General features: G+C 43.0%; 1 protein-coding gene across 3 annotated transcripts in view; it reads left to right on the forward strand.

The window, feature by feature from the left end:
- The window catches only part of ASCC3 (activating signal cointegrator 1 complex subunit 3), an 824,578-nt gene that overhangs the window by 313,056 nt on the left and 488,453 nt on the right, over positions 1–23,069 (forward strand). For all 3 annotated transcript variants that reach the window (XM_077289661.1, XM_077289659.1, XM_077289660.1), the window contains exons 12-13: positions 502–678; positions 22,112–22,183. In XM_077289661.1, coding sequence (XP_077145776.1) covers positions 502–678; positions 22,112–22,183 — 249 coding nt within the window. The remainder of the gene's footprint in view (positions 1–501; positions 679–22,111; positions 22,184–23,069) is intronic.

The raw sequence follows: 23,069 nt of genomic DNA on the forward strand, positions 1-23,069 counted from the left end.
TTCCATCTGTTGTCTATTCCATTTACACAACAGCATGTGAAATTGATTGTCAAACAGTGTTGCTTCCTAAGTGGACAGTTTGATTTCACAGAAGTTTGATGTACTTGGAGTTATATTCTGTTGTTTAAGTGTTCCCTTTATTTTTTCAGCAGTGTATATATAAATGTGTGTGTAAAAAAAAAATAATAGTTTTTACTTTTTCACTTTCCATAAACATTGTTTGACTGGTTGGCCAATATTTATACTTTTTTTTTTTTTTTTTTGCTGTGGTCACTATGGATTGCTCATGTATAATAAATGTAACTTTCTTTACTTGTCGCTTACAATTTTTTTTCATGAAATTATAATTGGAAACAAAAAGTCTTGGAAGTTCGCAGATAACTCAGCTCATAACGGAACATTGAGAAAAGAAGTCCAGTATTTTCAGAAATGCAGTTACGGTAAATTAGTTGTAAATATCTTTCTTACATATGTTAACCTATTCTGTTGTCTTTGTTTAAGGTGGAATCAACACAAAGTATGATAAGGATCTTGGGTCTTTCAGCTACTTTACCCAACTACTTGGACGTTGCTACTTTTCTTCATGTCAATCCTTATATTGGCCTTTTCTACTTTGATGGGCGATTCCGACCTGTTCCTCTTGGGCAGACATTCATTGGAATAAAGTCAACCAACAAGGCAAGTTTAAATGTTAAGTTAATAAAAATGGTGTAATTAATTGGAAATATGCTATCAGAGTTTGGAAATGCATACTTTTTTGTTCTATGAAAACACTGTCACATCTGTAATAACAGCGTTGGAGCAAAAAGTATAGAATTTGATGCCCAAAAAACACATTCAGGAAAAAGTATTAATATTCATCATGAATTTAATAGCTAAGATGCACATGATTGGTATCCCTGCATCTGTATGTCTCATATTGGAAAATTCACATATGCAGCGCCCAAGAGTTAAAGTGAATCTGACACCAGTGTTTTGCTTCCTAATCTGAGAGCAGTATAATGTACGGGCAGAGACCTTTATTCTAGTGATGTGTCAAGTACTGGGCTGCTTGCTGCAGTTTTTTTTTTAAATCACAGTTTTGTAAGCATAAGATCATCACTAGAGGACTAGTAAACCTGCTGCCATGTAGTCATCCGTATTCACGAGCTCTGTATAATCCTTCACATCTTTCTGCCTATGCACAGTGTACACAGCAAGCTGCCAATCAGTGGTGTGGATGGGGCTATGCAGTGCTCAGTATGTAGAAAATTAACCAAAACTACAGCAAGCAACCCAATAATGAAGTGAGGGTTGTTGTCGGTACATAATGCTGCTCCAAGATAGCGTAGCAAACACCCAGTGAAAGACTCCCTTTAACGGCAGATAGCCAGTAGATAAGGCCATGCAGAACTCAGAAATAAAGACACTGTAGAATTCTGTGTCAGATATAGTTCATGTTTGGAGATAATTGCAACATACAGAAGCAATGTAATTTTAACAAATCATTTATATTGTTCAGCTAAGGAAACAGTATACCATCATTTTTTCACACTTTCACTGATTTAATGATTTTAATGCAAATTGTATGCAAATATATATAAGAATGACTTGCAAATGAAGACATCATATTCAGTAGCTTATTGAACACAAGATCCTAAGCTATGATTGATAAAGAGTGAAAGTGAACAATATTATTTAGGGCTGTAGGTTAAAGAGTAGTTAGTTTTTGAGAATTTTTTAATAGGTTGTAGGCTTTATAATTCTGTGCAAATTATTGGGATTAGAATCCTAAGACCCTTAGCAATCACCTTGGAAACTTGTGCATCTTCAGGGCCTGGACCCCACCAATCTGCCCAGAATCCCAGATCCTGTAATATAGTCATACTTTAACACTAAAGATACCTGCACCTTTGTGTGATCTGCATTACCCTCAGTAGAGAAAGCCAGAGCTGCTTCCTGGGGGGTGGAGGTGGGGAAGGAAACACGGTGGAGGGGTCTTTGTAGGTTATTATTGTTACTGGTTTTGAAAACCGAATAAAAACTATATGATAAATAGGAAAACAACAAATTTTAAAGGGAATCTGTCAGTAGGATTAACTCCCTCTAAGCCATCTATATGGACATGTTGAAATGTGTAATCCAATGTTTTATTCCAGAAGAATCCACATTTCTCATAATATGTAAGTTATTTGTTATCTGGAGGTAAGACTCTACACTCCAGAGGGATATTAATCATTTGTGAGCTTTAACTTAAAGGGAACTTGTCACTTGAATCATGCTCAAATCCCAGGCAAAATGAATCAGAGTCTGGCTACATGATTGCTGTATTTGCGCAGTCGGGCTCTGGTCCATGCTGCCTACGGTTTGGGACGCATGACTCAGGTGACTGGTTCCCTTTAACAAAGGGGTTGCCTGAGACTAAGACATTACTGACTTATCCTTAGCTGTGCTGTTCTGCAGCAGAGCTGTGATGTTCTGCGGCAGAGCTGTGATGTTCTGCAGCAGAGCTGTGATGTTCTGCGGCAGAGCTGTGATGTTCTGTGGCAGAGCTGTGCTGTTCTGCGGCAGAGCTGTGATGTTCTGCGGCAGAGCTGTGATGTTCTGCGGCAGAGCTGTGATGTTCTGTGGCAGAGCTGTGCTGTTCTGTGGCAGAGCTGTGCTGTTCTGCGGCAGAGCTGTGATGTTCTGCTGCAGAGCTGTGCTGTTCTGCTGCAGTGCTGTGCTGTTCTGCTGCAGAGCTGTGCTGTTCTGCTGCAGAGCTGTGCTGTTCTGCTGCAGTGCTGTGCTGTTCTGCTGCAGAGCTGTGCTGTTGTGCGGCAGAGCTGTGCTGTTCTGTTGCAGAGCTGTGCTGTTCTGTTGCAGAGCTGTGCTGTTGTGCGACAGAGCTGTGGTGTTCTGCTGTAGAGCCGTGCTGTTCTGCTGCAGAGCTGTGCTGTTCTGCTGCAGAGCTGTGCTGTTGTGCGGCAGAGCTGTGCTGTTCTGTTGCAGCGCTGTGCTGTTGTGCGACAGAGCTTGGTGTTCTGCTGTAGAGCCGTGCTGTTCTGCTGCAGAGCTGTGCTGTTCTGCTGCAGTGCTGTGCTGTTCTGCTGCAGAGCTGTGCTGTTGTGCGGCAGAGCTGTGCTGTTCTGTTGCAGCGCTGTGCTGTTGTGCGACAGAGCCGTGCTGTTCTGCTGTAGAGCCGTGCTGTTCTGCTGCAGAGCTGTGCTGTTGTGCGGCAGAGCTGTGCTGTTGTGCGGCAGAGCTGTGCTGTTGTGCGGCAGAGCTGTGCTGTTGTGCGGCAGAGCTGTGCTGTTCTGTTGCAGAGCTGTGCTGTTGTGCGACAGAGCTGTGTTGTTCTGCTGTAGACTGTGCTGTTCTGTGGCAGAGCCGTGCTGTTCTGCTGCAGAGCTGTGCTATTCTGCTGGAGAGCTGTGCTGTTCCCATTTAATGCAATGTTAGACCGGGTTCACATTTGCGTTGGGCAGAGCTGCGGAGAGCTGCAGACTGACGTCTGCATGCCTCTTGCGTACCTATCTTTAACATTGGGTACGCAGGCCATGCGGATGTATGTGTCCGCATGCGTTGCTTTGATGCTGCGCCAAACTGCATCGAACGCAACATGTTGCATTTTGTTGCAGCCGCCGCAGTGTCAAAATGACGCATGCGGACGCATCCACATACATCCGCATGGCCTGCGTACCCAATGTTAAAGATAGGTACGCAGGACGCATGCCGAGGTAGGTGGAGCTGAAGAGGTGCGGCAGTGGGCGGGGCTTAACAGGAAGTCCGCAGCTCTGCCCAACGCACATGTGAGCTTAGCCTTAGTTGAACCTGAACTGGTGCTGTATGCAGTATATGTTGTATACTGATTATACTCCTTCACTCCTTATGAAGATATTGAGCGAGGAGTTGCTTCTTTTAAACAGATGCCATCACCTTTAGAAATGACTAGTCACTGATTGTGGCATATTCGAGGTTTAGCTTGTCGCGCTTCTCTTTATTGTTTTTTTTTTTTTAACAAATACTCTTCAAGTAATGGCATAACGAAAAGATTGGTCTTTCATAAGAGCTTATAATCAAAATGTATGGACACATTAAGTATACCCATGTGCTCATATCATCAACTACTGGGGCCAGGTTCACAACCTTATTTCAGATGCTGTTATTTTTATGTTCCATTGTTATTTATTTTTATGATATTTTGAAGAATAAAATATTTTCTAAGCTATTGCAAGAGTCATTTACCCAAACTGTTCTGAATAATTGGTAAATCAGCCCGTGCAATATCACACTAAGAAACAGGTACGCTGTAGAATGACTTGGCAATTGCATCTGATTACATTCTGGTCTCATTTTCTTTTATGAAGTTTCTTCGCGCCTGTCACATACACATTGCAAGTCTCATTAGTCTTGATATTATGGCACTTCCAAACAGTACTTGCTTCCTATAAAGCACTTACATTCTGCTCTTCATTTGTACCATTGTGTCATCAGTTTGCCCTGGAAACGCAACCACTGTTTTATATGCAATTTCTGGAATACTGTCAGTGTTAAGGGTTAAGTAGGCTCTTCGTCCGCCTTTCTGTAAAGTGAGATACCTGCTATCTGTGGGGAGCAGTTTCAAGTTTATACACAAAAGGATAGTTTGCCATATGGTGCTTATTGCAATGTGCATATTTTAACCTTCATTAATTGTATCAAGTGCCTGTCTATAAGAACTGCCATTGCCTCTCCTTAATTATCCTTACAGATTTCGATTTGGCTGTACGTTCTGAATTCAAATGAGTAGCTTGATAAAGACATGTAGTTGGTTGCTTAATTATATCTTTGAAAGTTGACCTTGTTTTAACGAGGTGTCCAATGACAACCAAGCTTGGCCTGCTTTCTGCTATGGAGTAGGCCAAAACATTTGTCTATGTATTCATTAGGCAATTAGACATACAGTGGATATAAAAAGTCTACACACCTATGTTAATATGTCAAGGTTTTATCACGTTAAAAAAACTTACCAAGAAGAATTATTTCAGAACTTTTTCCACCTTTAAAGTCATCTATATTCTGTGCAATTTAGTTGAAAAATAAACTGAAATGTTTTAAGTTGGTAATAGAAAAATAACTATAATAATGTGGTTGGATAAATATGCACACCCATAAAATTATTTTGTTGAAGTACCCTTTGAATTTATGACAGCATTCAGTCTTTTTGAGTAGTAGTGGGTGGGAGACACTCCCCACTGAGGTAAACTAAATTAACATGCACCACTTTACTATTGATTTCATGCTTATTTAAAACCTGCAATATTGTCTACATGCGCTAAGGCACTTTCTGGGTTGCATCCAGTAGCCAATTTTTATAAATAATAATAATAATCTTTATTTTTATATAGCGCTAGCATATTCTGCAGCGCTTTACAGTTTGCACACATTATCATCACTGTCCCTGATGGGGCTCACAATCTAAATTCCTTATCAGTATGTCTTCGGATTGGGGGAGGAAACCGGAGGACCCGGAGGAAACCCACGCAAACACGGGGAGAACATACAAACTCCTTGCAGATGTTGTCCAAGGTGGGATTAGAACCCAGGATTCCAGCGCTGCAAGGCTGCACATTTGTTTTTTTTTTACCTTTTGTATACCACTCTGCAGGCACTTTATTAATGATTTTCTATACATTATTAGCAAGGTATACTTCTGGTTTATGTTGTAAATAATTAGGTAAAGATTATAGTAAAATCCCGTAAGCTATTTATCATGTAGTATTGGGCTAACATTATTGATTAACCAATAGTGGGCAGTAAAATTGCATGTCTCCATGACATGAGGCATACTATTTAATTTTGTTATCTTTGTATCGTGTTTTTGGAATTTTTTGAAAATTGAATAAAAGTAATGATTATTTTATACATTCCTTTTCCTTTTGTTATTTTGAATGTTTGGTTATAAAACTTTTTGAGTAGAAGTCTGGCACACCTAGAATTTTTCTATATATGGCCCTCTTGAGATCAACCCAGCAGCCATTCCAAAGCTTTGATCTTCTTCTGGTGAAGCCGTTCTTTTGTTGATTTATAGCAGTGTTCCCCAAGCTCTAAACTCTGGTCCTCATGGCCTTCAACGGTTCATGTTTTCAGGATTTTTTTTAGTATTGCACAGAGGAGAAATCCTGTGGGAATTTTCTAATTCCATCACCTTTGCAATACTGAGGAAATCCTAAAAACAATCTTTTGGGGGCCATGAGGACTTGAGTTTGGAAAACACTAAGTTAGAGGGATACTTAGGGTCATTGTCATGCTGAAAGTGAAATATATCTTCAGCTTTTCAGCAAACTTCTGAAGGTTTTGATGCAAGATTGGCTAATACTTGGAACAGTTCATAATTTCCTTCCGACTTGACTAAATCAGCCTCAAAAGCATATTATAATGCTGCCTCCACCATTTTTCACAGTGGGTATGGTGTTCCTTTAGTGATGCGCAGTATTGGCTTTGCACCATACAAAACTTTTAGAGTTATGGCAAAAAAAAGTTCAGCCTCGGACTCATTAGACATTAACACAGTTTCCCACATGCTTTTTGCAGACACAGACTTGATGTAGGTTTTGACTACACTTAGCCTGGCTTGGATGTTTTTCTTTTTAAGAAAAGACAGACATGAAGAATATGAGAATATGTTCTCACATGCAGAGTAAACAACAAGTTATTGCCAAAAATTCCTGCAGCTCCTTTAATGTCGCTGTAGGCCTCTTGGCAGCATCCTTGACCAGTTTTCTTCTTGTCCTTTCATTAGTTTTTTAGGGGCATTCTGTTTTAGGTTATTTCACTAGTGCCAAATTGAATCAGCTGTTCGGCACCACAGCTGCATGTGTCGCGGCTGTGTGACAGTCACAACACATGCATGGAGAGCCCAACAGACATGCAGCTGCGGCGCCAAACATCTGATCAGCCGGAGTTCTCCAGGTATCCAGGTTACCGATGCAGCTACTCAGGAAGTGCTATAGCTATTTTGATAACCTCTTATCCGAAGCTATTCGATAAACCCTAGTCTGCATATGTTAATATTTGTGGTCCTTAAAAAATGGAACACATACGGACATAAAAAACAGATGTGTGAAGGTGGCTTTAGGCTGTATTGTCCAACATCAGTGTCTGATTTCACAAATGCTCTTCTGGTTGAATGGGCAAAAAGTCTAAGGGTACCGTCACACATTGAAATTTTCATCGCTGCGACGGCACGATTCGTGACGTCGCAGCGTCGTATGATCATCGCTCCAGCGTCGTAGACTGCGGTCACACGGTGCAATCACGGCGCTGGAGCGATGCCGAAGTCCCCGGGTAACCAGGGTAAACATCGGGTAACTAAGCGCAGGGCCGCGCTTAGTAACCCGATGTTTACCCTGGTTACCAGCGTAAACGTAAAAAACAAACAGTACATACTCACCCGTCGGTGTCCTTCAGGTCCCTTGCCGTCTGCTTCCTGCTCTGAGTGCAGCCGTACAGTGAGAGCAGAGCGCAGCACCGCTGTGATCTGCTCTCACTTTCCGGCCGGCACTCAGAGCAGGAAGCAGACGGCAAGGGACCTGAAGGACACCGACGGGTGAGTATGTACGGTTTGTTTTTTTTACGTTTACGCTTGTAACCAGGGTAAACATCGGGTTACTAAGCGCGGCCCTGCGCTTAGTTACCCGATGTTTACCCTGGTTACAAGCGAACACATCGCTGGATCGCTGTCACACACAACGATCCAGCGATGTCAGCGGGTGATCAAGCGACGAAAGAAAGTTCCAAACGATCTGCTACGACGTACGATTCTCAGCAGGGTGTCTGATCGCAGTAGCATGTCAGACACAGCGATATCGTAACGATATCGCTAGAACGTCACGAATCGTAACGTCGTAGCGATGGAAATTTCAATGTGTGACGGTACCCTAACAGAGATAGTCCCAAAACTTGTAGAAAGGTTTCCCAGAAGAGTAGAAGCTGGTGTATCTGCAGAGTGGGTATCAACTCCATATTATTGCTTATGGATTTAGAATGTGATGTCATAAAAATTCCTGTAGGTGTCCCAATGCTTTGGTCCATATAATACATTTCACATTTCTGCCACATTGTCCACCTGTATTTGTACCGCATCACATGCAGAATATGAAATGTTTGATCTCACCAGTCAATTGCAGTGGGATAATTATTGATCCTGTCTTCTGCAGAACATAAAATCTTGCTTGTACAATTTTGAATCTTTCCACCATTTTAATTTCGTGTATAGCAGGTGATTGCCCTTTTTAAGCAACATATTCATAACACAATATACAGTATATGGTTGCAATTTGAGACCAGGTAACTCTTTTTTTTCTTCCGGAACAATTTTTTGCCATTTACTTATTTCAAACCTTTACTATACATAATGTACTCAAGAGCCTCAACTACCATTATCATGATTTTTGCTTTAATTCTTGTCTTGATTTTTGCCATTATACAATAACTGTTTTGAATATTTATTTGGCCAGAATATTATTTTCCAGCAACACAATGTTTTCCCTTTAAACTAAATTTGCAAGCATATGGCAGCTTTCTCGTAAAATGTACTTAACGACAACTGAAAACATTGATGCTGATGATCACAACATACAATTCCAAACCTGATTAAGAATATTCTAATGAATAACACTATAGCTGACTATGTGACAGCTATGCAGCATATAAATCAATTACCATAGTCCTCTGCTGGTGCATGATAAGGTCTGTGTAGTGTGGCATATGAAATACTGTATATGAGAATGGGGATTATTGCTATTCATTGGGGATGTTTGCTTCTTTTAATATGCCAGAATGGTATTTTACTTGTTTAGTTATGGAAATTCACTTTTGCTCATCATGCATTAAATTATGTGCTGTTTTCTGAGAATCACATCAGACAACCCTTATAAGTGAGCATACATATTTCCCTAAGCATTACGACCATATGAAGCATTTCACAATCCCTAGATTTTAAGCATATGTCATATTTAATGCTATATTTCAGTTACGATGAAAATGATATTCAATAAAACCTATTGGATACCATAGAGAAAAATGAAATGTGCAGTACAGTTTTTTCTGCCATATTTGTTGTTAGCTGTATCATCATTATTAGTCCTTATTAAAGTTAGCCACAGTGCTTGTACCTGGAGGTCACTTGTACAGGTGCTTCTCACAAAATTAGAATATAATTAAAAAGTTCATTTATTTCAGTTCTTCAATACAAAAAGTTTATTTTAGTTCAATGGGATTTCTGAAACATGACTTTTTCAGCAGCTCAGATAAACTGCAATGGAGTGAGTCACATGCATGGACTTTTCTATAGTGAGAATGACATAGCAGAGAGCCCCCATTTTACAGATTAGATATAATCCTGGAAGTGAAACTGACACTTAACAAAATGTAATGCCTTTCGGACTCTTTATCAAAGTTAGATTTGGTGAACTCCAGAGAGTTGAGAAGAGCATTTGTGGCTGCGAGCCTAACATTGCTGCTGGGCTCCTCTTTCCTCATACCCTGGATGATAGCAGTCAGGATTTCATTGCATTTGTGTTGTAGTTGTTCAGGGTCAGTGCCCTGGCAGATGTACCCAATGGCCTCCAGTGTAGATTCTTTCATGTGTTCTGTGCTGCTTGGGTCTGTGACATTGGCAACAAGCTGTGGAATAAGCTGAGGCCATTGGTTGACTGGTATCTCCGCACATGCTATCCCCGCCATGCACTGTGATGCTGAGCTAGGCCTATAGCTCTCAGTACCTAAAGTTTGCAGCACCAAAGCCTTAATTTCCCGACGGATGTTGGCTTCAATTGCCAGCCAGCGCTGTTGGTATTGGGTCTTCACATCTGGATCTTTTGAGGTCAAAGAGTTTTTAATCTGCAGACCAGATGCAACTCTAGCTACCTGACTGTTTCCAGGATTTGCAAGGACTTTTGAGAGCTCCAACAAGAAGGTGGCCTGGTTTTCAATGGCCGCCTGCTCCAGAAACTTCTGCGCCGCCTCCAACTCATTGCGGTCGGGAGATACGGTCTTCTCGAGGATCGTGATGAGCTCCATGCGGGCGGTACCGGGTCACTGCTCGGTACCGCCCGCATGGAGCTCATCACGATCCTCGAGAAGACCGTATCTCCCAACCGCAATGAGTTGGAGGCGGCGCAGAAGTGCTGGTGCTGGGCGTTGGTGCTGCGAACTTTAGGTACTGAGAGCTATAGGCCTAGCTCAGCATCACAGTGCGTGGCGGGGATAGCATGTGCGGAGATACCAGTCAACCAATGGCCTCAGCTTTTTCCACAGCTTGTTGCCAATGTCACAGACCCAAGCAGCACAGAACACATGAAAGAATCTACACTGGAGGCCATTGGGTACATCTGCCAGGACATTGACCCTGAACAACTACAACACAAATGCAATGAAATCCTGACTGCTATCATCCAGGGTATGAGGAAAGAGGAGCCCAGCAGCAATGTTAGGCTCGCAGCCACAAATGCTCTTCTCAACTCTCTGGAGTTCACCAAATCTAACTTTGATAAAGAGTCCGAAAGGCATTATATTATGCAAGTGGTCTGTGAAGCGACGCAGTGTCCCGACACTAGGGTGCGAGTAGCTGCTCTACAGAACCTGGTGAAGATCATGTCCCTCTATTACCAGTATATGATAACTTAACAAAATGTGCAAGAAGTTTTTGGTAAGTCATAAATGTCTCAAATGGTGATACCTTTTTAAGGTATTTTTTTGCACCCCTTGGAACAGCTCAGTCTGACAGCATGGCCCACAGACCAAACCTGCTATATGTAGATAATAATTGGTGTGCTTCACCAGGGACCAATACCGATACCACACAACCAGGAACAGCATGGTGCCCAATGTAGATAGACTCAAGGCTGCCTATTTTGATAAACTGTGGAAAAATGTGTCCCTTCTATGTGCCACGACTTACCACCAGCCTTTCTTTTGTGGATTAAAAGGGGGGGTTCTCTGGGAATAGAAGAAAGTACATAAAGAAAATTGCATTTTAATCAAATTCATAAATGTTTTTGACCTGCAAATCATACTCATTTTATCTAGGTAGTTAATCACTTTAAATTAATATGGCCGCCATCTTCTTCACAGACAGGACAGGTGCCTAGGAGCATGTGTGGTTGGAAGCTTCACAGTTATGAGCTGGAAGATAGATTTACAGTACAAGATGTACGTTATCTCTATCTCACAGAAACCATTCCGCAGTCTGACAGACAGGGTGTATGTACTGCAATTTTAGCAGTCTCTTCTTACCTCAGCACTGCTGTTATCGCCTGTAGTAGATCAGAAAGACTGGGTGAACAGCAGTGTGAGCAGCCTCTTCTTACCTTAGCACCCCTGATATCTCCTGTATTACATTAGACAGGGTGGACAGCATTGTGAGTAGCCTCATTTTACATTAGCACCTCTGGTTGCCCATATATTAGAATAGAAAGACATTGTGGAGAGCGGTGTAAGCAGCCTTTTCTTATCTCAATACCCCTGGTATTTTCAATGTGAGATTAGATAGACATGATAGACAGCAGTGTGAGTATCCACTTTTTATCTCATCATCCATGGTATCGCCAGTATTGGATCAAAAAGCCAGCGTGGACTGGTGTATTAGCAACCACGTCTTACTTTAGGATCACTGGTATCTCCAATGTTAGATCAGAAAGACTTGGTGGACAGCAGTGTGAGCAGCATCTTTTTACCCTCGCACTCCTTTTATCTCCTGTATTAGATCAGAAAAACAATGTATAACAGTGTGAGCAGCCTCTTCTTCTCAGCGCCCCATGTATGCCCAGTATTAGATCAGTAAGACAAGATGGACAGCAGCTCCTCCACACCCTTGGAGTCTCCACTATTAAAGGTGAACAGCAATGTAAGCAGCCTCTTGTTGCCTCAGCACCAATGGTGTCTCCAGTATTAGATCAGAAAGACAGGGTGGGCAGCAGTATGAGCAGCCTCTTCTTACCTCAGCACCCCTGGTATCTATTATTCGATCAGAAAGACAAGGTAGTTAGCAGTGAGAACAGCACTTGGTGCCTCAACACCTCTTGTATCTCCAGTATAAAATTAGATTAACATTATGGGCAGCAGTGTAAGCGGTTTTTTATACCTCATCACCTTTGGTATCCCCTGTATTAGGGCACATCTTCCTACTCATTAAGGAAGGGTGTGGGGCTTCTCACTGCAAAATTAACATCCAATGATAGGTTTCAGTCAGTTTAACAAGACTGCAGCTTTTTTATATTCTATGGTGATTATCTTCCTAGACAAAATGATGATGATTTTATGTAACCCCTTAAGCCCCGAGGGTGGTTTGCACGTTAATGACCGGGCCAATTTTTACAGTTCTGACCACTGTCCCTTTATGAGGTTATAATTCTGGAACGCTTCAACGGATCTCGGCGATTCTGACATTGTTTTCTCGTGAGATATTGTACTTCATGATAGTGGTAAAATTTATTCGATATAACTTGCGTTTATTTGTGAAAAAAATGGAAATTTGGCGAAAATTTTGCAATTTTCCAACTTTGAATTTTTATGCCCTTAAATCACAGAGATATGTCACGCAAAATACTTAATAAGTAACATTTCCCACATGTCTACTTTACATCAGCACAATTTTGGAACCAAAATTTTTTTTTGTTAGGGAGTTATAAGGGCTAAAAGTTGACCAGAAATTTCTCATTTTTACAACACCATTTTTTTTTAGGGACCACATCTCATTTGAAGACATTTTGAGGGGTCTATATGATAGAAAATACCCAAGTGTGACACCATTCTAAAAACTGCACCCCTCAAGGTGCTCAAAACCACATTCAAGAAGTTTATTAACCCTTCAGGTGTTTCACAGGAATTTTCGGAATGTTTAAATAAAAATGAACATTTAACTTTTTTTCACACAAAATTTATTTCAGCTCCAATTTGTTTTATTTTACCAAGGGTAACAGGAGAAAATGGACCCCAAAAGTTGTTGTACAATTTGTCCTGAGTACGCTGATACCCCATATGTGGGGGTAAACCACTGTTTGGGCGCATGGCAGAGCTCGGAAGGAAAGGAGCGCCATTTGACTTTTCAATGCAAAATTGACTGGAATTGAGATGGGACGCCATGTTGCGTTTGGAGAGCCCCTGATGTGCCTAAACATTGAAACCCCCCACAAGTGACACCATTTTGGAAAGTAGACCCCCTAAGGAACTTATCTAGATGTGTGGTGAGCACTTTGACCCACCAAGTGCTTCACAGAAGTTTATAATGCAGAGCCGTAAAAATAAAAAATCATATTTTTTCACAAAAATGATCTTTTCGCCCCCAATTTTTTATTTTCCCAAGGGTAAGAGAAGAAGTTAGACCACAAAAGTTGTTGTGCATTTTGTCCTGAGTACGACGATACCCCATATGTGGGGGTAAACCACTGTTTGGGCGCATAGCAGAGCTCGGAAGGGAAGGAGCGCCATTTGACTTTTCAATGCAAAATTGACTGGAATTAAGATGGGACGCCATGTTGCTTTTGGAGAGCCCCTGATGTGCCTAAACATTAAAACCCCCCACAAGTGACACCATTTTGAAAAGTAGACCCCCTAAGGAACTTATCTAGATGTGTTTTGAGAGCTTTAAACCCCCAAGTGTTTCACTACAGTTTATAACGCAGAGCCGTGAAAATAATTTTTTTTTTTTTTTTCACAAAAATTATTTTTTAGCCCCAAGTTTTGTTTTTTAACAAGGGTAACAGGATAAATTGGACCCCAGAAGTTGTTGTCCAATTTGTCCTGAGTACACTGATACCCAATATGTGGGGGGGGGGAAAACCACTTTTTGGGCGCATGGCAGAGCTCGGAAGGGAAGGAGCGCCAGACTTAGATGGATTGGTCTGCAGGCGTCACGTTGCATTTACAGAGCCCCTGATGTACCCAAACAGTAGAAACCCCCACAATTGACCCCATATTGGAAACTAGACCTCCCAAGGAACTTATCTAGATGTGTTGTGAGAATTTTGAACCCCGAAGTGTTTCACTGCAGTTTATAACGCAGAGCCGTGAAAATAAAAATTCTCTTTTTTTTTTTTTCACAAAAATTATTTTTAAGCCCCCAGTTTTGTATTTTCACAAGGGTAACAGGATAAATTGGACCCCAAAAGTTGTTGTCCAATTTGTCCTGAGTGCGCTGATACCCAGTATGTGGGGGAGAACCACTGTTTGGGCGCTGTCATGTCGGACGCTGTTCATACTAGGGCATTCGACAGACAGCGGTAATTCCGCTTTTGTCCACTATGCGCTCAGTGGCGTCGGCTAGATTTTATCTAGCTGGTCTGGGGTTAATTTAGCTGGTGCTCGGATTGGAAGCTGGGTCACGCCCACTGCCTTTAAATTGTTCTTCTGAACATTGGGCGTTGCCGATTATAGCTTCTGTCTTGTGCTTGGTTATCTCGGTCTGGAGTGGTGGTCTAGGAGAAGGAGTATCGTATCTGGTGGTGTATATTTCCCTTTGTCATATTTTCCTCCTTCCTATATTTGTATTTGTTTTGCCCTGTGCACTTATTGTGTTTTCCTGAGTGACTGCGGCGTGGTGTATATTTTCCGTTGTCCTTGTCTGTGCTTACTGTGGGTATTGGTTAGTGGTCTCTTCACTGGGTGGTGGGTTGTGGTTTCAGCCAATGGTTGTAACAGGAGACAGGGTGAGGATGGAGGCCTAGACATGCACACCATCAGTGTAAACTCTGGGAGAGGGTCAGTCAGGGTTTCCCAGAGTTGAGGGAAATCGCAGGGGCCCGGGTTATTAGCTCTTGCCTACCAAAGTTTCCTGTGACACCTAGGTTTCCCGTGACATTATAATCGGCCTACATTATTTGAATTCCATGGATCCCATGACTTCCATAACCCGCCATTTGGAGGCGCTGTCCCTACAGGTCACTGAGTTGAGGGGGGCAGTGCAGCAGCAGGGACTAGCTGTATCTAATCTGCAAGCTGGAGCAGCAGGTAGAGTTGCTGAGCCTAAGTTTCCTTTGCCTGAAAGGTTTGCTGGGGAACGCAGTAAATTTGTTACTTTTCGTGAAGCTTGCAAACTTTATTTTCGTATGCGCCCGATCTCCTCAGGTAATGAGGCTCAGCGTGTGGGCCTAGTGTTGTCTTTACTAAACGGGGATCCTCAAGCATGGGCGTTTTCTTTGCCTTCTGATTCTGCTGCATTTAAGTCAGTGGAGAGGTTTTTTTCTGCTCTTGGACACATTTACGATGATCCTGACAGAATGGCTCTAGCAGAATCTAAGATACGCGCTATTCGACAGGGGGAGCGTGTTGCAGAGGATTACTGTTCTGAATTTCGCCACTGGTCGGTCGACACACAGTGGACTGATGCCGCGCTGCGGAGTCAGTTTATTCATGGGGTTTCTGGAAGGGTTAAAAAAGCCCTCGTGATGTACGAGACTCCTGCTTCTCTTGATTCCGCTATGAGTCTTGTTATCCGCATTGATCGCCGTTTGCGTCAGGGGGAGCATGAGACGCCGCCTATGGGAGAAGGTGTAGGTTCACGTGAGGTTGCTGCAGGTGAGCCCACGGAGCCTATGCAAATCGCAGGGGTGTCACATGTTAAGCGTCGAGCCCCTGTGCTCAAGAAGCAGGGAGCCTGTTTTTACTGTGGTAAAACTGGTCATTTTGTTAACATTTGTCCTCTGCTGTCTAAGAAAAACGCAACAGCGGAAAACTTCTAAGCTCAGAGGGTGTGGAGGAGGCCAATCTGAGCTTATGCATATCCTCTATGGTGGTTTCTCAATGCATGCTCCCTGCCAAAGTTATCATCGCTGGCAGAGAGCTGCCAATCACTGTTTTTGTGGATAGCGGTTCTGCCACAAATCTCATTGATGAGGAGTTTGCGCGCACAGCAGGTTTTAGGATCGAAAAACTGCTTCATCCTATCCGCGTGGTCACCATCAATTCAGCTCTTCTCTCACAGGGGGAGATTACTGAGTTTGTGGCTGAGGTGATACTCCACATTGGGGTTCTACATTCTGAGCAGGTTACATGTAAGGTGCTCAGGAATCTTCCTGCACAGGTGGTTTTGGGTTTCCCATGGTTGTCTATGCACAACCCGGTTATTGATTGGAAAACTCAGGACATAATTCAGTGGAGCGAATTCTACCAGGAGAATTGCCTGGCCACATGTGTGTCTGCTGTGACTTCAAGCGTTCCTGAGTCACTTCTGGATTTTGCGGATGTGTTCTCTGAGAAGGGTTGTTCAGAGTTGCCACCACATCGCTCCTATAACTGTACTATCAGGTTTAAACCAGGGGCCAAATTGCCTAAAGCAAGGATGTTTAACATCTCCGGTCCAGAGAGACAAGCGTTAAAGGATTACATTGCTGACAGTTTGAGTAAAGGGCACATCAGGCCTTCATCTTCGCCTGTGGCAGCGGGGTTCTTCTTTGTTAAGAAGAAAGATGGCAGACTACGCCCGTGTCTGGATTTCAGGGAGTTGAACCAGATTACGGTTCGTGATCCATACCCTTTGCCACTGATACCAGATTTGTTCAACCAGGTGGCAGGTGCTAAGTGGTTTACCAAGCTTGACCTCAGGGGGGCGTATAACCTCATACGAGTCCGTCAAGTTGATGAGTGGAAGACGGCTTTTAATACCCCTGAGGGTCATTTTGAAAATTTGGTGATGCCATTTGGGTTGATAAACGCACCAGCAGTGTTCCAACATTTCATAAATGATGTGTTCTCACATGTTTTGGGGAAATTCGTTATTGTATACCTGGATGACATTCTCATATATTCTAGCGACCGTGATACTCATTTAGATCATGTCAGGCAGGTGTTACAGCTTCTCAGAGAGAATAAGCTCTATGCAAAACTTGAGAATTTTGTATTTTCGGTTCAGGAGTTGCCTTTCTTGGGTTATATTGTGTCTGCTTCTGGGTTTAAAATGGACGCCGCTAAGGTGCAAGCGGTGTTGCATTGGGAACGGCCTGATAACCTAAAAGCACTTCAGCGGTTCCTTGGGTTTTCAAACTACTATAGGAAGTTTATCAAGGATTTTTCTATCATTGCTAAACCGCTAACAGACATGACTAAAAAGGGTACCAATTTCTCCGTTTGGCCTGAGGCCGCTGTGCGCGCATTTGAGTTTCTTAAGAACAGTTTTGTTTCGGCCCCCATTCTTGTGCAGCCAGACGTATCGAAACCTTTTGTTGTGGAAGTCGATGCGTCTGAGGTTGGTGTGGGGGCGGTGTTGTCACAAGGCTCATCCTTGAGTGATTTGCGTCCTTGCGCCTATTTCTCCAAGAAACTGTCGTCTGCCGAACGTAACTACGATATCGGCAACAAAGAGTTGTTGGCAATCAAGTTGGCCTTTGAGGAATGGCGACACTTCTTGGAGGGGTCGGTTCATCAGGTTACTGTAATTACCGACCATAAGAATTTGCTTTATTTGGAGTCTGCCAAGCGTCTATCTCCCAGGCAGGCTCGCTGGGCATTGTTTTTCACGCGGTTCAACTTTGTTGTTACTTACAGACCTGGGTCTAAAAACACTAAGGCAGATGCTCTGTCCAGGTGTTTTCCGGGGGGGGGGGGGGAACCTCGGGAAGATCCGGTACCCATCCTCCAAAAGGGTGTTGTGGTTTCGGCTCTCACAACCGAGGTTGAGGCTGAGATTGCTGAGGCTCAGGAGGAGGTACCATCTGAGCTTCCCATCAACAAATCGTTTGTACCGCTTCATCTCCGCTTAAAGGTTTTGGCGGAGCATCATGATGCTGTCCTGGCTGGCCACCCAGGGGTCAGGGGTACTTTGGAGTTGGTGTCACGTCGGTTTTGGTGGCCCAAAATCTGACAGGACGTGGTCTCATACGTGTCAGCTTGCACCACGTGCGCTAGGGCTAAGACGCCCCGCTCCCGTTCTGTTGGAACACTACTTCCTCTCGAGGTACCTAGTAAGCCATGGACGGAGATCTCCATGGATTTTATCACTGACTTGCCCTCCTCAGCTGGGAACACGGTCATTTTGGTGATTGTTGATCGGTTCTCAAAAATGTCGCACTTTGTGTCTTTGCCTTCGTTGCCTAACGCTAAAACTCTGGCTCAGGCATTTGTGCAGGAGGTGGTCAGACTTCATGGGGTTCCGTCTGACATCCTTTCCGATAGAGGTACTCAGTTTGTGGCAAAATTTTGGAAAGCGTTTTGCTCACGGCTGGGGATCAAGTTGTCTCATTCTTCAGCGTTTCATCCTCAGTCGAATGGTCAGACCGAGCATATGAACCAAAATTTGGAGCAGTACTTACGCTGCTTTGTTTCTGATAACCAGGAGGAGTGGTTGACGTTCCTTCCTTTGGCTGAGTTTGCCATCAATAATCACCGCCAGGAGTCTTCTGGGGAGTCTCGTTTTTTTGTTTTTACGGGCTACATCCTCAATTTTGTACTTTGAGTCAGGGGGGCTCTTCCGGCGTTCTGGAGGAAGACCAGTTAGGAGCACAACTGTCATCAGTCTGGATGAGAGTTAAACAGCGCTTGTTGAGCGTGGGTGCTAGGTACAAACGTGTGGCTGACAGAAGGCGTGTGCCAGGTCCGGACCTGAGTGTGGATGACTGGGTGTGGTTATCCACAAAAAACATAAGACTCAAAATACCATCTCTTAAATTGGGTCCTAGGTTTATTGGTCCTTTTAAGGTCATCGCTGTCATTAACCCAGTAGCTTACCGATTGGAGCTTCCTACAGTGTATAAAATACACAACGTGTTCCACAGATCGTTGCTACAAAAGATGGTGGGTCTTGTGGACGTGACACCGATGCCTTCCCCAGTCTTGGTGGATGGTAATTTGGAATTTGAAGCCTCCAAGGTGGTTGACTCTCGTGTAGTTCACCGCACCTTACAGTATTTGGTACACTGGCGTGGTTATGGGCCGGAGGAGAGGTCTTGGGTACCAGCCTCAGAAATTTATGCGGATCGGCTGGTCAGTATGTTTCACCGCCGCCATCCGGACAAGCCGGGTCCTATAAGTGAGGGCCCTGGGTTCCCTCGTAGAAGGCGAGGTACTGTCATGTCGGACGCTGTTCATACTAGGGCGTTCAACAGACAGCGGTAATTCCGCTTTTGTCCACTATGCGCTCAGTGGCATCAGCTAGATTTTATCTAGCTTGTCCGTGGTTAATTTAGCTGGTGCTCGGATTGGAAGCTGGGTCACGCCCACTGCCTTTAAATTGTTCTTCTGAACATTGGGCGTCGCCGATTATAGCTTCTGTCTTGTGCTTGGTTATCTCGGTCTGGAGTGGTGGTCTAGGAAAAGGAGTATCATATCTGGTGGTGTATATTTCCCTTTGTCATATTTTCCTTCTTCCTATATTTGTATTTGTTTTGCCCTGTGCACTTATTGTGTTTTCCTGAGTGACTGCGGCGTGGTGTATATTTTCCGTTATCCTTGTCTGTGCTTACTGTGGGTATTGTTTAGTGGTCTCTTCACTGGGTGGTGGGTGGTGGTTTCAGCCAGTGGTTGTATCAGGAGACAGGGTGAGGATGGAGGCCCAGGCATGCACACCATCAGTGTAAACTCTGGGAGAGGGTCAGTCAGGGTTTCCCAGAGTTGAGAGAAATCGCAGGGGCCCGGGTTATTAGCTCTTGCCTACCAAAGTTTCCCGTGACACCTAGGTTTCCCGTGACAGGCGCATGGCAGAGCTCGGAAGGGAAGGAGCGCCATTTGGAATACAGACTTAGATGGATTGGTCTGCAGGCGTCACATTGGATTTGCATGGCCCCTGATGTACCCAGACAGTAGAAACCCCCCACGAGTGACCCCATATTGGAAACTAGACCTCCCAAGGAACTTATCTAGATGTATTGTGAGACCTTTGAACCCCCAAGTGTTTCACTACAGTTTACAACGCAGAGCCATGAAAATAAAAAATCTTTTTTTTTTCCCACAAAAATGATTTTTAGCCCCCCAAATTTTTATTTTACCAAGGATATCAAGAGAACTTGGACCTTAAAAGTTGTTGTCCAATTTGTCCCGAGTACGCTGATACCCCATATGTTGGGGTAAACCCCTGTTTGGGCGCACGGGAGAGCTCAGAAGGGAAGGAGCACTGTTTTACTTTTTCAACGCAGAATTGGCTGGAATTGAGATCGGACGACATGTCGCGTTTGGAGAGCCCCTGATGTGCCTGAACAGTGGAAACTCCCCAATTCTACCTGAAACCCTAATCCAAACACACCCCTAACCCTAATTCCAACAGTAACCCTAACCACACCCCTAATTCTAATCCCAACCCTAATCCCAACTGTAAATGTAAACCAAACCCTAACTTTAGCCCCAACCCTATCCCTAACTTTAGCCCCAACCCTAACCCTAACTTTAGCCCCAACTCTAACCCTAACTTTAGCCCCAACCCTATCCCTAACTTTAGCTCCAACCCTAGCCCTAATCCTAACCCTAGCCCTAACCCAAGCCCTAACCCCAGCCCTAACCCTAACCCTAGCCCTAATGGAAATAAATACATTTTTTAAATTTTATTATTTTTCCCTAACTAAGGGGGTGATGAAGGGGGGTTTGATTTACTTTTATAGCGTTTTTTATATCTGATTTTTATGATTGGCAGCTGTCACACACTAAAAGACGCTTTTTATAGCAAAAAAGTTTTTGCATCTCCACATTTTGAGACCTATAATTTTTCCATATTTTGGTCCACAGAGTCATGTGAGGTCTTGTTTTTTTGCGGGATGAGTTGACGTTTTTATTGGTAACATTTTCGGACACGTGACCGTTTTTGATCACTTTTTATTCCGATTTTTGTGAGGCAGAATGACCAAAAACCAGCTATTCATGAATTTCTTTTTGGGGGAGGCGTTTATACCGTTCCACGTTTGGTAAAATTGATAAAGCAGTTTTATTCTTCGGGTCAGTACGATGACAGCGATACCTCATTTCTATCATTTTTTTATGTTTTGACGCTTTTATACGATAAAAGCTATTTTATAGAAAAAATAATTATTTTGGCATCGCTTTATTCTGAGGACTATAACTTTTTTATTTTTTTGCTTGTGATGCTGTATGGTGGCTCGTTTTTTGCAGGACAAGATGACCTTTTCAGCGGTACTATGATTATTTATATCCGTCTTTTTGATTGCGTGTTATTCCACTTTTTGCTTGGCGGTATGATAATAAAGCAATGTTTTTTGGCTCGTTTTTTTTTTTTTTTTCCTTACGGTGTTCACTGAAGGGGTTAACTAGTGGGTTATAGGTTGGGTCGTTACGGACACGGCGATACTAAATATGTGTACTTTTATTTTATTTTATTTTTTTTTTTAGATAAAGAAATGTATTTATGGGAATAATATATATATATTTTTCTTTATTTAGGATTTTTTTTTTTTTTACTTTTTTCCTTTGTCCCAGGGGGGACATCACAGATCGCGGATCTGACAGTTTGCACAGCACTCTGTCAGATCGGCGATCTGACATACAGCAGTGCAGGCTTACTAGAGCCTGGTCTGCACCCAGAAGTACTCCCTGCAGTACCCGGATGCAGCCCCGCGGCCATTTTGGATCCGGGGACTGCAGGGAAGAGACGCTCGGTACAAGGTGAGCACATCGCCTTGTACCGATGGTCTCAGGGAAGCACGCAGGGAGCCCCCTCTCTGCGCGATGCTTCCCTGTACCGCCGGTACACTGCGTTCATGTTTGATCGCAGTGTGCCGGGGGTTAATGTGCCGGGGGCGGTCCGTGACCACTCCTGGCACATAGTGCCGGATGTCAGCTGACACCCGGCCGCGATCGGCCGCGCTCCCCCCCCCAAACCCCCCCCCCCCCCGTGAGCGCGGCCGAATGCATATGACGTACTATCCCGTCACTGTGAATTAAGTCCCAGGTCACCTTGACGGGATAGTACGTCATATGGGATTAAGGAGTTAATTTAGAAATGTATTTAAAATGACATTTCCTATATAAGTGTTTAGAAATTTGCAATTTGACAGTTTTTCTTTAGCATGAAACTATAGACAAACTATTTCAATTCTGATTTTAAAATGTGATCATACAGGAAGATTGTTGTATTCAACCCACAAGAAAATTTTTTAATAGTTATTAAAGTGTATATTTCAGTAAATTTTAAATTAAACTTTCAGAATGTAAATGTTTGTCTCTTTCTATTTTTTAGACACAACAACTCCATGACATGGAAGAAGTCTGCTATGAGAATGTTCTCAAAGAAATTAGAGCTGGCCGACAGGTAGGAGCAACCATTTACATAGAATATGGCAAATCCTGGAGAGATCATCATCTGTGTTCCCTTATTAAATTTTAGCAAAGCAAATTATATGAAGTTAATTAAATTATTTATTTGATTATACAATAGGTCAGGTAAGCTGCAGAACTTAATGATTATCAATACAATCAATTCAATCATTATTATTATATTCACCATTTGCAGTTATGGGTTTATACTTACTTACTTACTTACTTATACTCCACGCACATATACATATGTGGAAATGCTAAGTCCAGTTTCATGTGAATCTATTTCACTTTCCAGACAGACATTGGTAAAAAGAATTTACACTGCAAGATAATTGTGATAAAAACGCTCGTTTCACGATTACCCACTGACCAGTAAACATTTACCGTTCTGCGGTGGTATGTTGCTGCCAATCGGTACATGTGAACAGACCTTTAAGCTGTGCCAAGGCTATGTCCCTAGTCCCCTATTTAGAAACAGGCGTCAAATCCAAGAAAAGGAAGCGTACTTCAGACTTCATTTAATTGTAAGTTTGCATCATCAGGGTTTCAATGGAGCAATAGCAGCAAAGATTCAGACATGTTTGTTCTACTTCAGGCTTAATGACACTTTAACTGGACATTAGGTTTGATGTGCGGTTCCTTCTCTTGGATTTGACATCTGATTTAGTCCTTGGGCAGTAATGACAGAACCTAGCACGCATAGCCATCCACTCACATCCGGTGAATTTAGCGGTGGGCACAGTTTCTTATTTAGAAGCAGATTATAATTATATACCTGCTTCTTACAACTGAATGAATAACATTTTTTTTTTAAGGATTTTATTAACTAGTCTCAGTTTTACGATTTATTTTTACAATAATCAGAATTGATTGCTCAC

The sequence above is a fragment of the Ranitomeya variabilis genome, chromosome 2 (assembly GCF_051348905.1).
Source record: "Ranitomeya variabilis isolate aRanVar5 chromosome 2, aRanVar5.hap1, whole genome shotgun sequence".
NCBI classification, from domain to species: Eukaryota; Metazoa; Chordata; class Amphibia; order Anura; family Dendrobatidae; genus Ranitomeya; species Ranitomeya variabilis.